General features: G+C 45.6%; 1 protein-coding gene across 1 annotated transcript in view; it reads right to left on the bottom strand.

The window, feature by feature from the left end:
- The window catches only part of LOC101167927 (adhesion G protein-coupled receptor F4), a 14,472-nt gene extending 1,535 nt beyond the window's left edge, over positions 1–12,937 (bottom strand). Inside the window, exons 1-18 of the mRNA XM_023951595.1 lie at positions 12,072–12,937; positions 8,596–8,647; positions 8,509–8,521; positions 8,292–8,423; positions 8,056–8,208; positions 7,689–7,798; positions 7,557–7,615; positions 7,364–7,482; positions 7,042–7,260; positions 6,679–6,918; positions 6,473–6,607; positions 4,863–4,971; positions 4,695–4,770; positions 4,439–4,615; positions 458–1,801; positions 347–385; positions 181–216; positions 1–112 (exon numbers count right to left, since the gene is read on the bottom strand). The exon at positions 1–112 is cut by the window's left edge and continues 1,535 nt beyond it. Coding sequence (XP_023807363.1) covers positions 56–112; positions 181–216; positions 347–385; positions 458–1,801; positions 4,439–4,615; positions 4,695–4,770; positions 4,863–4,971; positions 6,473–6,607; positions 6,679–6,918; positions 7,042–7,260; positions 7,364–7,482; positions 7,557–7,615; positions 7,689–7,798; positions 8,056–8,208; positions 8,292–8,423; positions 8,509–8,521; positions 8,596–8,647; positions 12,072–12,196 — 3,195 coding nt within the window. The 5' untranslated portion in view covers positions 12,197–12,937 and the 3' untranslated portion in view covers positions 1–55. The remainder of the gene's footprint in view (positions 113–180; positions 217–346; positions 386–457; positions 1,802–4,438; positions 4,616–4,694; positions 4,771–4,862; positions 4,972–6,472; positions 6,608–6,678; positions 6,919–7,041; positions 7,261–7,363; positions 7,483–7,556; positions 7,616–7,688; positions 7,799–8,055; positions 8,209–8,291; positions 8,424–8,508; positions 8,522–8,595; positions 8,648–12,071) is intronic.
- Between the last annotated feature and the right edge of the window lie 224 nt (positions 12,938–13,161).

Raw genomic sequence — 13,161 nt, 5'->3', positions numbered from 1 at the left:
AGTATCTGGGAAAGAAAGTCCCACATCAGAGCAGATGCAAAGCACTTCAATGACGTCACTTCTTCCACGACGTCTCGGTCTTGACGGTACTTGTACTGATGGGCGTCACGTCCTGCAGATCCGAGTAAAACGTTAGTTTATCAAACATAATCGTTTTTTTACTTGAAATAAATAACTCACCCTTTTCTTGAAACGAGTCAGAAGAGCTTCACGAATCTGTCAGAATAAAGATAGTTGTCTGTTTAAATACTTCCCCTTCACTGCCTAAACACCAGCCCATCGTGAGCAGAACCAAACACCACAAAGAGCCATACATTCTCCTGCAGGGTTTGATTCATTTTCTTACCATTTTGTCTTTCAGACATGTCAGCAGGATGAAAAAACCCTGAAGACGAGACACAGTTTAGTGCAAACCAACAATAAAGGTGTTCGTTCATGAAGGACGGACGATCTTTACCTGGAATGCGTTGAGAATAACAAAGATGTAATTGACAGCATAAGCAACATCTCCAGAGGTGAGGTCGAGGATCATTATCATTAAGCCAAAAGCCCAGGTCAGGCCAAAGATGGGAGTCAGAAGAACAACTGATCTGATGACGGTTTTGGCCGCTGCTTTCTCCTTATCAATTTGAGTGTCATCATTTTTGTGATGTTCCAGAAGCTTCATGATGACCACCAGCATGGAAAACGTGTTAAAGAAAACTATGACGCCCACGGGAATGATGAACGTGAAGATGGATCCCTTCAAAAGCCCGTTGTAAACCAGCCAGCAGGTGTCTGATGAGAAGTATGAGCCCTCCTCTCCAGCGTTGTTGGCAAGAAAGGTGATGAAGACGATGAGCAGAGGGCAAACGTAGCCCAGAAGGATGGAGAAGCGCAGGTAGGTCTTCTTGCTGACCTTATGGAACAGGAAAACAGCTTGATGGAGGAGGGTGGAGCTTAGGGCCAACATCCAGAAGAACATGGCCAGATAGAAGAAGTGCTTCAGCACTGCAAAGATCCTGCACCAGACTGAGGTCTGTCCGTTGCTTTCAGCGTCATCAGGCTTGGAAGAGGCCAGAAAGCAGATGTCTGCCACCAGCAAACACACCGAGATGTTGACCTGGGCCGCGTGGCGTAAATACAGAGTGTTGGTCTTGACGACCTGCTGCCAGACGATCATCTCTATGGCGAGATTGACAATGAGGGACATGATGGATATTGACAGGCCAACCGTGGTTAACATGCTCAAAGCGGGGACCCTCAGGGGGGTTTTGGACATGAGGACAGCAAATGAGGACAGGTGGTTGCAGACGCATTGTCCCTCTGCTGAAGGACCTTTCCATGCACATCCCTCCTCTGACCATGCATGTGTGTAGTTGTCCCAGTACACACAAATCAACTCAGTATCCCGCGGCCTTTGCTTTTGCAAGTCAAAATCAATAACAATCATAACCTCCCCGGTTACATCGGCAGCTGTGGACACGACTAGACTGTTGATGGTGCGATTGCTGTCATTTTTGGTCAGATAATCCTGCAGGTTCTTGAATGCAGCTGTTTTAATGTCTCCACTGACGTTAGCATGAAGACTGACACTGTTGTTGAAGAGTCCGTCACACGCTTTATTATTGCAATTCTTCACAACCAGGTTTTTCTTCTCCCTGTCTATCGATATGTTCGATTTCTTTATTAAGGCCTCAACTGACAACAAATACTCTGCAGCCAGTGAACCGTTTTCCTTCTGGTAGTAACTTGGAACATCACTGGTCCAGGAACTGCTTAAACTCTTGTTCAGCAGGTTATTGGAAGACTCCAGGAAGTTCTGAAGAGAAAACAAACATTTTAGAGTGAGAACAGCTAAACTGAGTAACCCTAACCCTAACCCAGTGCTTCTCAAATAGTGGGGCGCGCCCCGATGCCAGGGGGGGTTCCATGCAATGCCAGGGGGGGCGCGCACTAGTAATGGCTTTAGGCACAGGTAATACGGGCAATTTCCCGTGGTGCAAATTTAACGGGGGTCGGTGGCAGCAGCGGCTCAGTGCTTGGAAACAAATCTGCTCCACTATTGGTTTCCTGTTCTCTGTTCTATCAGAGTTTGAAACAGCCTGAATCTAAACTGTCTCTGCAGCTGCTATCTGTGAGACGGAAAAGGGGGGGGATGCTCAGGCTGCAGGTGGAACGGAGCGCAGCCGCGATTACACCTGCATCATGGCGTGCCTTTAGATTCCTCAGCTCATGCTAATAACGTCATTCTTTAGGAACTATTGCAGACATTTTGATGATGACGTGTCTTCATTTTCCATCGATTGTTTTCTTTGTCTGCCTGTGCTTTAGTTGGTGTCAGTATTTGACAGACAGACAGCAGGTAATGCAGGGAAACAGCTGCACTTTATGACATCAGAAATAAACTATAGATCATTTTTTATGAATGGATTGAGGCTTTTTGGAGGATTTTTACTGTTAGTGTCACACAAAATTAGGAAAATGTCAAATATTTTTGGAGTTATTCCAGTCATGAATATGTGATTTAGTTGTTAATGTTTTCTAAAACCTAAAAATGGTAAAATAATATTCACAATAACAGGTTTTCTCTGATCCGTTTCACAAAGACACACTGAACGTCACACACCAAGAAATGAACTTAGTGCTAAAAATGATGCAGGAGTCCAGATCTAACAAATGATAAAAGATCAAAGAAAACAGAATGAATTGATTTATTTCTAATCATTAATGTTTCCAGGCTTTGTTTGTTTTGTTCTGCAGCATCTTCATATTTGTATAATTTTGACAGAATATGTTTTTATGGAGAGAAAAATATTAAACGTTGTTTAAGGTTTAACTTGATTTATTCTGGATTAATGTTCATGTTTTTATTCATTAATATTATTTAGGGAAAAAAATGTTTCAGATAAATTACCATTTAATATTATTTATTGACTGAATTATTTTTCTCAGCATCAAATGGTTCAGTTGGTCAAAATGTTTCTAGTTTAAATAAATAATGATAGATTTTTTATTTCAGGCACTTTAAGCTTCTTGTCTGTTTTAGACTAGAATACAGTTAATATTTGTTGAAAGTGGATTTATTTTGATTTTTTCTTTTGTTATTGTTAAAAGATACTTACACACTTTTTATAGATACTGATCTTATCTATAGTTATATGTAACTTTTTTTTTCCTAGGGGGGGCTTTGCCAAAACATAATTGAGAAGCACTGCCCTTACCTTACCTTAACCCTACCCCTACCTGTTGGAAAAATGTATCTAAGTTATCTCATATTTGCTTTTCTAAGCCTGCTGTCCCAGCGTCTTCCCAGCATCAGCATGACACTGTGTTATCTGTCTAGACCGGAATCCAAGGACGCTATGTGTTGGTTATCTGTGAGAAAAGGCTGTGCAGGTCAGGTGATGTGGGAGGACAGACAGACATGTTGTGGCACAGCTGTTCTTCATCTGTCCCTCCTCCCTCCTGTGCTCAGCACATATGTAATTTAGGAAATACCCAAACAAACGTAATAAAGGAGGAGGCAACAGGATATGCGCCAGAGTGGTGAGAGGTTGTTGCTGGGTAGATCTCTGTACGCTCTCCTCGTAAAAGGTACCTTGGGCTACGTTCACACTGCAGGGCTTAATGCTCAATTCCGATTTTTTGAAAAAATCCGCTTTTTTTGCAAGACCGTTAAATGTGAATTTTCGTGATCTCCTGTGTGTCCGTGAAATGACCGAGAAGTGACCCGCATGCGCAGAATAGTACTCAACGGTGAACGACGTCACTGTTGTTTATGAACATAGCTAACGTTAGCATGGATGTCAACAACAGTGTTGTCAACAGCAGAGCTCTTTCTGTATTATTACATTTATTTTCACAAAGGAGCAGCACAATTACAATCTTCTCATTTTAAGAAGGCATTGGAGCCAGGATCGTCTGGACCCACTGTTGTGGAATGGGGATGTGTGTGTGCTGGGACCGTGTGTGTGTGTGTGTGTGTGTGTGTGTGTGTGTGTGTGTGTGTGTGTGTGTGTGTGTGTGTGTGTGTGTGTAAGAGAGAGGAGAGAGCGCATGCAGCAAGGTACAGAATGGGGGGGCAGTGGGGGTGCGCATTCATATTGTTACAGAGGAAGGAGAACGGTAATAAAAGAAGGTTTCCCCCAGAATAAATGCTATTGACTCTTTATTAACCCGCTCTGGAGAATCTGAGGGTCCTAACGGGAAAGTGAACCCCGAAGGAGGATCCACCTTTGGTCCCCCGTGCTTAAAAAAGTAATCGCGGGAAAGGTCTTTCTTTCCTTATGTTGTTATTCTGATGTTGGAGCTTGTTTTAACCCAACCCCACCCCTACCCTACCTCTGCCCTATCAGGTAGTGTTATTAAAAAGAAACAGGACACAGAAACCCCCCCCTTCCCCGCCAGGCCGGCCCCCCATCCATTTCACGGAGTTCTACCTCCCTGTTGTACTCACCTCCACTGTAGTTCCGTTATTTATGGTGTTTATCATTCCTTTCAAAGTAGTATAAACTTTTACAGATGCGTCTATGTTTGCCCGAGTGTTCAGGTCCTCCGTTCTGGTGAGGCTGCTGAAATTTTGCAGGACTTCTGCTGCATTTCTATTCACATCACCAAGTCCACTGTTAGCGATCTGCAGGTAGAGGGCATCCAGATCACTTTGCTATCCTGATCAAACCAGGAAAAGCCGTTGTAGAGTAAATGTTACTCACTGTTGCTTTTTCCAGCACATTCTTCAGAGATAAGACCAAACATTCAGAGACTTCCTCCTCCCAGTTCCCGTGTTCGCTGCAGACATTCACAAACAAGAAGGAAAAGTCTGATCAACAACTTTATTGAGAAGGTGTAGCAGTGAAGAAGAAGCAGGTCTGAAGTCTTACTCGCATTTTCTTTTCCTCTCTCCAGCCCCACCTTTGCACTTCAGCTTTGCTATGGAATTGTTCTTGGTGTTTTGCCAGTCTTTGTCCTGCTGGCAGTACTTATCCCCAACTGGTTACAATAGTTTGAAAAAGACAAGATGAGATTATTCTGCAGTGATGTCGACATGCAAAGAGGAAATGCAGATTAACACCCTGGTTCTGACTTCACCAGTAACTATGAGGTGCCGTGTAGGACATTATTCAGAATTAGCATTCATAAACACATGTGAAAATGCTCTCACACACACATGTGAAAATGCTCTCACACACACTACTGTGTGTGTGAGAGCATTTTCACTAGTGTGTGTGAGAGATTTCATATGTGTTTATGAATGCTAATTCTGAATAATGTCCTACACGGCACCTCATAAGTAACCTCCTGATCCTCATCTTCCTCCTGAAAAAAGGACTGTCTCCATGGAAACGTGTCCTTAAACCTTTGTGTTGAGAACCTCGGTCCCCCCCCCACACACACACTTTCTGAACGAACCTCCTTCTCCATTGTGCCGTTTTTAACGGGAGAAATTCTTCTTCAGACGGTTCTTCCAGATATTCATCAGCTACATTTTCATCAAGGAGTAAAGTTTGGACTTTCACCAGTGACATCCTGATCCGGTTTACTCCCCAAGTTTGGATTCTCGTTTTTATTTTATTTGGTTCTTCTGGTTAAAGGCCCGTACACACCAGGACGAATATTCGCCAGGCGTTATTCGCCAGCGTTTTTTGTGTTCACACCCAGGCGATTTTCGCTGACGATGAGCCGAGCGAACATGCAATTTCATTCCCTGACATTAGATGGCGCTTAATGTAAACAGAAATACTCCTGTACACAAGGTGGCGCTGCGCAACTTTAGGCTTCTTAAAGTCGATTTAACTCAGAAGAAGAGAGCAAATATTTACGCGCTTGTCAGAATCAAACAAAGAAAACATGAATATTTCCAGCACCAGTAGCTCCAACTGGTGCTTGGTTCGGGGATATTTTAGAATGTCCGTCATTATTTCTTCACGGCAGTGTAGACGCTACTTGGCGTCTATCTTCTTCGCTGGTATGTGTGCTCAGCAAGGCAGTTTTGTGTTGAGCCCAAGTTGTGTTTTACTGTAACTTCAGAAGCTCCAGACACGTGTGCAAAAGCGCCATTCTCATTAGTCGAATAGATTTCGACGCGTCAAAAAAATAAAACGAACCCGAGGCTTTTTTTTTTTTTGACGCTTTCATGCGTGGCGTTTTTCCGTGTCGGTGTGCACACTCTCATTGGTGCCCTTTGTTTAGTCACGAAGCGTTAAACGTCGGCGAAAATCGCGCGCGAAATTCGTCCCGGTGTGTACGGGCCTTAAGCCTTTGTCATTCTCAGCCATAGGGCGGTTACCCGTATGAGGGGGGTTGAACCCTATGAGGGGGGTTGATCCGTACGAGTCATACGGGTTGATCTGTATAGGGGGTTGATCTGAACACAGGGTTGTCCTGAATGGGGGGGTTGAGCGGTTTTGAAGTGAGGTTAGAGTAAGGAATGGGTCATGGATGGATTCCTGACCCGGGCATTGAAGGCCTTTGGAGTGACCCCCATACTTACCTCCAATGACAGCAATTTCGAATGAACTTTCCTGGATCTGGTTACATCTGTTTGTAAAGTTGCAAGCTCCTTTAGCGTCATTCGATTTGGAACAGTCGATTAGCTTCTGAGCAGAATACGTCAGCGTGTTTGAATCTGCAGGAGAGAGTCAGACATGAAAAAGAAGACATTCAGAGAAGCCCAGATGTGAAGCAGAGAGTGTCTACCGTTAGTCGTTGGGTTTATCCTGTAATCTGCTGGCCATGTCACGTTATAGCTTTCACTGCTCTTCATTATCTGGCATGTGACCGTCACAAACAGGAGTTGATCCTTTCTTGTGCAGAGTGGAAAAGCGGGTTCCACAGAGTTGATGATGTCTGGCTTCAGGCAGATGTCTATGGTGGCGTTGGCCTTGTACGTTACGCTGATGTTTGAGTTGCTTTTTGTGAAGCTGCAGTCGTATTCACCTGAAAACAAACACCGTGATGGTCAACGGGACCATGCAGGGAGGCATTTTGGCTTAAGCTGAGGTCTGCTTCTAAACCACAGACATCTTCAACAGGTTAGTTTCACTGATTGACAAGTCTCACCTGTCCAATGCTTGTCAACATTTTTCAGATCGATCTGGAATTCTGTTGAACTTTTTGTTTTAAGTGTTGAGACTGTGCCATTAGTGATGTCAAAGTTCAAACCATCTCTTCTCAGCGTCCACGTCGGGTCGAGCTTCAGATCCTCTACGGTTGTGCAGGTGACCACGGCGCTGTAATTGTAAAACACCTTGTCCTTTGGCACGGTTACGGTGACCATACCTAGACAACAGAGAGACCAGGCAGGTTACTTTGAAAGGAACTGACCAGTGAGGTCCCTGACCTGTGAGGATCCCCACTGGAAAGTCGTCCTGCTGGTAAATACCTGTGGTCTCCAGACTCATTGTTTTTGAAATGGTCACGTTTTGTGATGTTTCCAACAGAGTATTTGCTGTGATTACATCGACGACAGTCAATTCAAAGTCTACGATGACACTTCCAGGCCTGCAGAAGAACACAAACCGGTATTTCTCTGAGATCTGGACAGAAAACAGCAATTCTGCTGCTGTGTGACACACCTGAATCCTATTATGGTGAAAGTGTCGAGTCCTTTCAAAGTGCTGTAGACGCTCTTCAACTGAAAATACAGATAAACGGATCAGAAGATGTCAAATCTGAAGAACAGGAGTTTCATTGGGGGGTTTTCTTACAGCTTTCTCCACGTCGTCTTTGCAATCGCTGTAAGTTTGGGAACTTGTTGGCAGCAGACAATCCGCATAATTTGGCTTCTCAGTTAAAGTGATGGATCCTGAGACCTTAACTGTCAAGACCAAAGACGGTTTTAGTGAGGAAATAAAAGCTACTTACTCCATAAAGTTTGTGGATTTCTCCCTGACAAAACTAAACCTTTAGAATTGTTTGAGCTTTTTTCTTTTTTCAGAAGCGGATGTAGCATTTTGATGCTGACAGCAGCGTTGTGCAATGCCGGTCAGTGAATGCAACATTTCCAAGCCCTTCCTCTGAGCACGTGCAGCCTTTTGGTGTCAGGCTCGGTTCTGCATGAGGATGAGTTCGTACCCGTTTTCTTTGAAATGCAGGTGAGGTGGGAGTCGTTTGGGAGCGTGCACACGGAGTCATCACAACTGTCTTTGTTGGACTGAATGACTTGATTGCTCCATTTGTACCCGTCACTGCAGACACAGGTTTTAGTCTTTCCTACTGTCTCACAGCCTTTAGACAGAAACAGGACCAACGTTAGGACGCTGCAATCAGAGTTCAGAGACGTTTGCTTGAACGACAGGAAAAGTCTTTACGTGTGGTCATGTTGAGCTCAGTGATGATCTTGTTTCCATCATTACAGTTAAAGCCTGCTAGTGTGTCTAGGATGGTTTTAAGGGCATTTTTGTCTACCGTCATTTTTGTGTAGTAAACTTGGGTTGAGTTTGCTGAAAGATGAGACAGAAATCCTCTGTGAAAACCGTTTGGCTCAGAGGAATGTTATATTTGCCATTGAAGCAAAACTTTCATTACCGTTTCCTGCAGCCTGTAAGAAGCAGAGATCAGTTTAATTCCAAACCAGGAAGTTTCATTGACGGTATTTATGGAACCACAACCAACCTGGCAGATGTCCAAAGACAGAAGGAAGAGAAGCCAGAAGAACACCATCTTCCTACAAAGACACGTTTGCTCGTTAGCTTTATTTCCAATCAAATTCAGTGATGTCATCATGCTTGCTGAGGTGCAGCGTCCATCCTTCTTTAGGTTTTTACCCAGCCAGCGAGGCCCAGAGCCCCCCTTATGGTTTAAAAGGGGGCCCCAACTGTGTTTGCCCACACTGGCTTAAGTGGAGGTAGCTCTGCTGGCCCCTGAGTCGCTGCGTTGTCCACCGGGGGGGGTGCTGCCTGGTGCAGCATTCCAGCCCCCTGAGTGCCCACCTGTGGACAAACACACGCGGGGGCCCTTTTGGGGCCCTCCTTTAAACCATAAGGGGCCCTCTCTGGGTATGGGATTCCCCATTCAGCCTGTAAAGCCTCAGTCACATGTTCCCATATGGGGGGTTTGACACGTACGGGTTCTGTGGGTTTTTGGGTTGTCCGGGTCCGAGGAGGTCGTAGAGGGCGGCCAGCTTGACCCGTAAGAACCCGCAGTGACATCAGCGCAGCAGGAAGAAACATCAGACATTCTGTGGTCCACTTGGTCTGTGACAAATCCCACATCATGTTCCTTTACGGAGAACTGGGTCTGGTTCCCGTGGAACGTCATGAAACTGGACCGTAGCGTTGTGGTGTGTGTGGTATCATGAAACATTGTTCGGCTGTTGAACTCGTCTCCTGCCTGCTCTTACTCTGTGATCTGGTATTTTGCATCGTTCCAGGCTTTTGACGCAGCGTTTGTCTTTCTGTGAACGTTTTTGCGTCTCTGTTTTTGGGTTTCACCTCTCAGCAGAACACGTTCCATCATCTGAGCACAGATCTTCAGATTTCAGCCTCTCTCCGGGTGACTTTGACATTCTTCAGCTTCATGAGGTCAAATTTGGTTTGTGACACCAGAGGAAGAGAAAACCGTCGGTATTCAAATGTTTCCACCAGAACCACAAAACGTTTCTTTATTGGACTTCCTCTATGGAAATGAGACGCAGCCCAAAACAGAGCAGTCGTCACTTCACTGAGGATTAAAGTTAAAGGAATAACGTTGAAAAACGTTCAAATAAATGCTGTTTGTTCAGTAAACATGTCTGAGGTTTAGTTCCTTCTCTGGAAGACAGAGGAAGGGAAACTTTGTTGTATTTTTTTCTCGGCAGGAGAGAAAATCCAGAAGCTGCAGACCGAATCTTCCCTGCAGGTAATAAATCTAAGAAACGTTCATGTTTTAAGAAAAGGTCAAGAAGAACTTTGAGTGTTTCTGCCTCCAGCTTTCATCGAGTCTTTAGCTTCGTTTCTGAAATGTGTTTCAGGTTGGATTCATCCAAAAGGGTCAGGTTGAGGTCGTGTGAAAACAGTCAACTGAACTTTTTCTTCTTCTTTTCTTTCATGAATCTGTAGAGGAATCGTAGATTCTCTCGTGGTCGTCTCCCTCCACACTGGAGCTTCTTACGTCTGTGACCCATCCAGCTCAGAAACCTGTTTTCTCTGCTGCGTTCGGACATGCAAAGCCCGCCTCTGCCTCCCAGCAGCCCCCCCCTCCAGTGACTTTACATACAGTTCAGACAACAAACCTTCATCAATAGTTGATTGTGTTGCAGCACAAGGAAGCTTTATGCTTTGGTTTCCAAATGACCGCAGTCACACTCAGGTTCATGTTTATGTCATTTATGGCAAATGCCGACAGAAAAACAGACATTGTCTTCCAGGAATCATCATTTCAGGACGTCAGAGCCGCTTCTGTCCCAGAATAAACATCACGTTATTAACATTTTTCCAGAAACTATTTTTATGTAACCCTGGTTCTATCCTAGGCACTTTAACTTTGGGAGTTGGGTCATCTAGACCCACTAGACAGCGGGTCATCTAGACCCACTAGACAGTGCTCTGAACCTTTTTTCTTCAATGATTTGTGATCTTCACTGGTGTCCATGGATTACATGAAATCTTTCCACCTTTATCCACCTTTGTCATGGTAGGGAGAACACGTCAATGGAAGGGGGGGGGGTCATCTAAGATAGAACAAGGGTCAAACCCAGAAGCCCAGTTTCATGAACAGGTGGGGAGAGCTGTCAGTGAAATGAGAGCGTCTGCATCCTTCAGCATCCCTTCATCCGTCTCACCGTGGATCCGGGCTCGAACCCGCGTGACACGTCAAGGTCACGGACCACAGAGAAAATGTTTGTGCACGTTCATGTGAACACTACAACACGTAAGGGGGAAGTAGGACAGACGCACCCCCACATCCTGCAGACCATACAAGGGGCCGTTAGTGCTGTTCCCGTGACACGTGCACGCTCCTTGCTGCAGCCTGACTGTTAGAAATGACGGATCACGTGCACACCCCGTCCGTGCAGCATTTGTCAGTAAGTAAGTAAATCTTAATTTATAAAGCCCTTTTCTCAGAGAGCGACTCACAAAGTTAAAACTAAATCAATTCAGTGGTGAGACCCAATAAACTCACAGAAGTCAACAGAAATCAAAGTCAGCTGAAAGCTCTCCTAAATAAAAACATCTCAACTTGAGCTTTAAAACACTCGACTGAGTCAGTCTGGCGCAGACGGGGGGGGTCGTTCCAAAGTCGGGGAGCGACTGCCTGAAAGGCGACGTCTCCCGACTTTTAAAACGAGTTTTTGGAACATAAAAGATTTTCATCAGTGGACCTCAAGGAACGTGAGGGAGTTAGGAAGTTAGACGTATAGATCTGGGTTTGTCCCAGCAGGGCTCTAAAAACTAAAATTAAAACCTTAAAATCTATTCCAAAGTTAACAGGAAGCCAGCAGAGATAAGCAGAGGGGGGGGGGGGGGGGGGGGGGGGGCATGAGGGCACCTATTGGTTCCAGGTAAAAGCCTTGCAGCAGAGTTCTGGACCAGTTGGAGACTTTTGGTTCAAACAAGTAAAAAGAGAATTACAATAGTCTGGATGATCAGCTCCAGGTCAGATCTGGTCAACATCATCTTCAGTTTGGCCACGTTCCTCAGGTGATAAGGAGCCAGAACTCCCACCTCACTGACCACTAGAGCGTGGCGTGAGGACGCCGTGCCACAGCATCACCCGTAGGTCATAAGGGTGGGTTACTTCCATTATCCTGACCTCACGGTACACTTACCCCACACACCACAATGGTACGATCCATTTCATCACATCCCTTGAGGTGGCAGAACCTGACAGACGCCTGAGCTCCCCCTAAGATGCAGCCGCTCCCCTACGACCCCCCATGGACCGGACAACCCAAAAACCAGCAGAACCCGTACGGGTCAACCCCAGAACACTCCAAGGTGTAAAGGGGCAGAACTGCAGTAAACCCCCCAGCAGATTTCTAACAGACTCGTCATTTCATGAGCAGTTTTCCACAGAAACCTGCTCCAGACTTTGAGGTCAGTGAACCTGCCTTCCAGACTTTCAACACAAACGTGGAGCAAACTTCCTTTAGGAGGGAGGATCAAACTCACCCGTCCTCTGAAGAGCAGGCGTGCCGCTCCACCTCAGCAGCCGAATGATGCTGGGGCTGCAGATGGAGACCGTAAAGAGACGGGAATTTGACTTTCAAAGCGTGAGTGGCGGTCAGAGGCGTCATTGTGACACAGAGTTTGCATAATCTCCTTTCTGGTAAACAGACACATCAGGGCTGGCATTGGGGGTGAGTAGCCCCCTCTGGGCCGGGATCTGGTGACCAGAATCTGGTTCTGAAAACTTCTTTCGGGGTTTAAACCCAAAGTGGGGACGACTTCATTCCCGCAGAAGAAAAAGAGCTTTTAGGAACTCTGAAGGTGGGAATCAGCAGAGAATCTGCATAGAATCTTCTGTTCCAGTGATGATGGATCAGTGTTTGATTCTGCTTTGATGTGTTTGTGACAATGATTGACGGTTGATGGTTTTGTTGACTGGGACTCGAGGACCTGACCTTTGCACCACACACACTTCAGGGATGATCTGATCCCACATAAATGTTTTCCAGATCCCGCCTGCACTACAACCTATCCACGACCGTACCCACGGACTACTGACAAGACCCCTCTATCCCCCCCTCCCTTTTTAAGCCTAGCCCTGACCTGAACCCTAAGCTTGACCCTAAGCAGAAGCTGGGGTAACTATGGTGCTCTGGGGTTCTGTCCTCTTTTCTCATCTACTTCTACTCTTCCTCTCTTCTATATTCTATTATTCATCATTTAGTTCTACATGTCTCTGTTTGGTGCAGTGATTCATGTATTGTCCCTCTGTGGGGGAGTGGGAGGACTCCTGCTCCTGTACCTGGTCCCCCCCCTGACTCGTCTGGCGCCCCCAGCCGTCCCCCCAACTCCGTCTGTATGAAGCTCGTCTGCTGGACTTTATATATGTAGTTGTAGATTTAGATAAGTTAATTCTTCTCTAAGAGTTCTGGTAAATCGCCTGTCCGTCCTGGGGGAGGATCCCTCCTTCATGTGGACACCCCTGAGGTTTCTGCTTTTTTTTAAGGGTTTTTACAGAGGAGGGGGGTCTAAGGGCAGAGGTGTTAGTTTAGCAATCAGCTGTTGACTATGTTCTAAATGCTTCCTGTTTCTA

This window comes from Oryzias latipes, chromosome 22, assembly GCF_002234675.1.
Source record: "Oryzias latipes chromosome 22, ASM223467v1".
NCBI lineage: Eukaryota > Metazoa > Chordata > Actinopteri > Beloniformes > Adrianichthyidae > Oryzias > Oryzias latipes.
The sequence above is the reverse complement of the archived record's forward strand: the minus strand, read 5'-3'. Positions and strand labels throughout refer to the sequence as shown.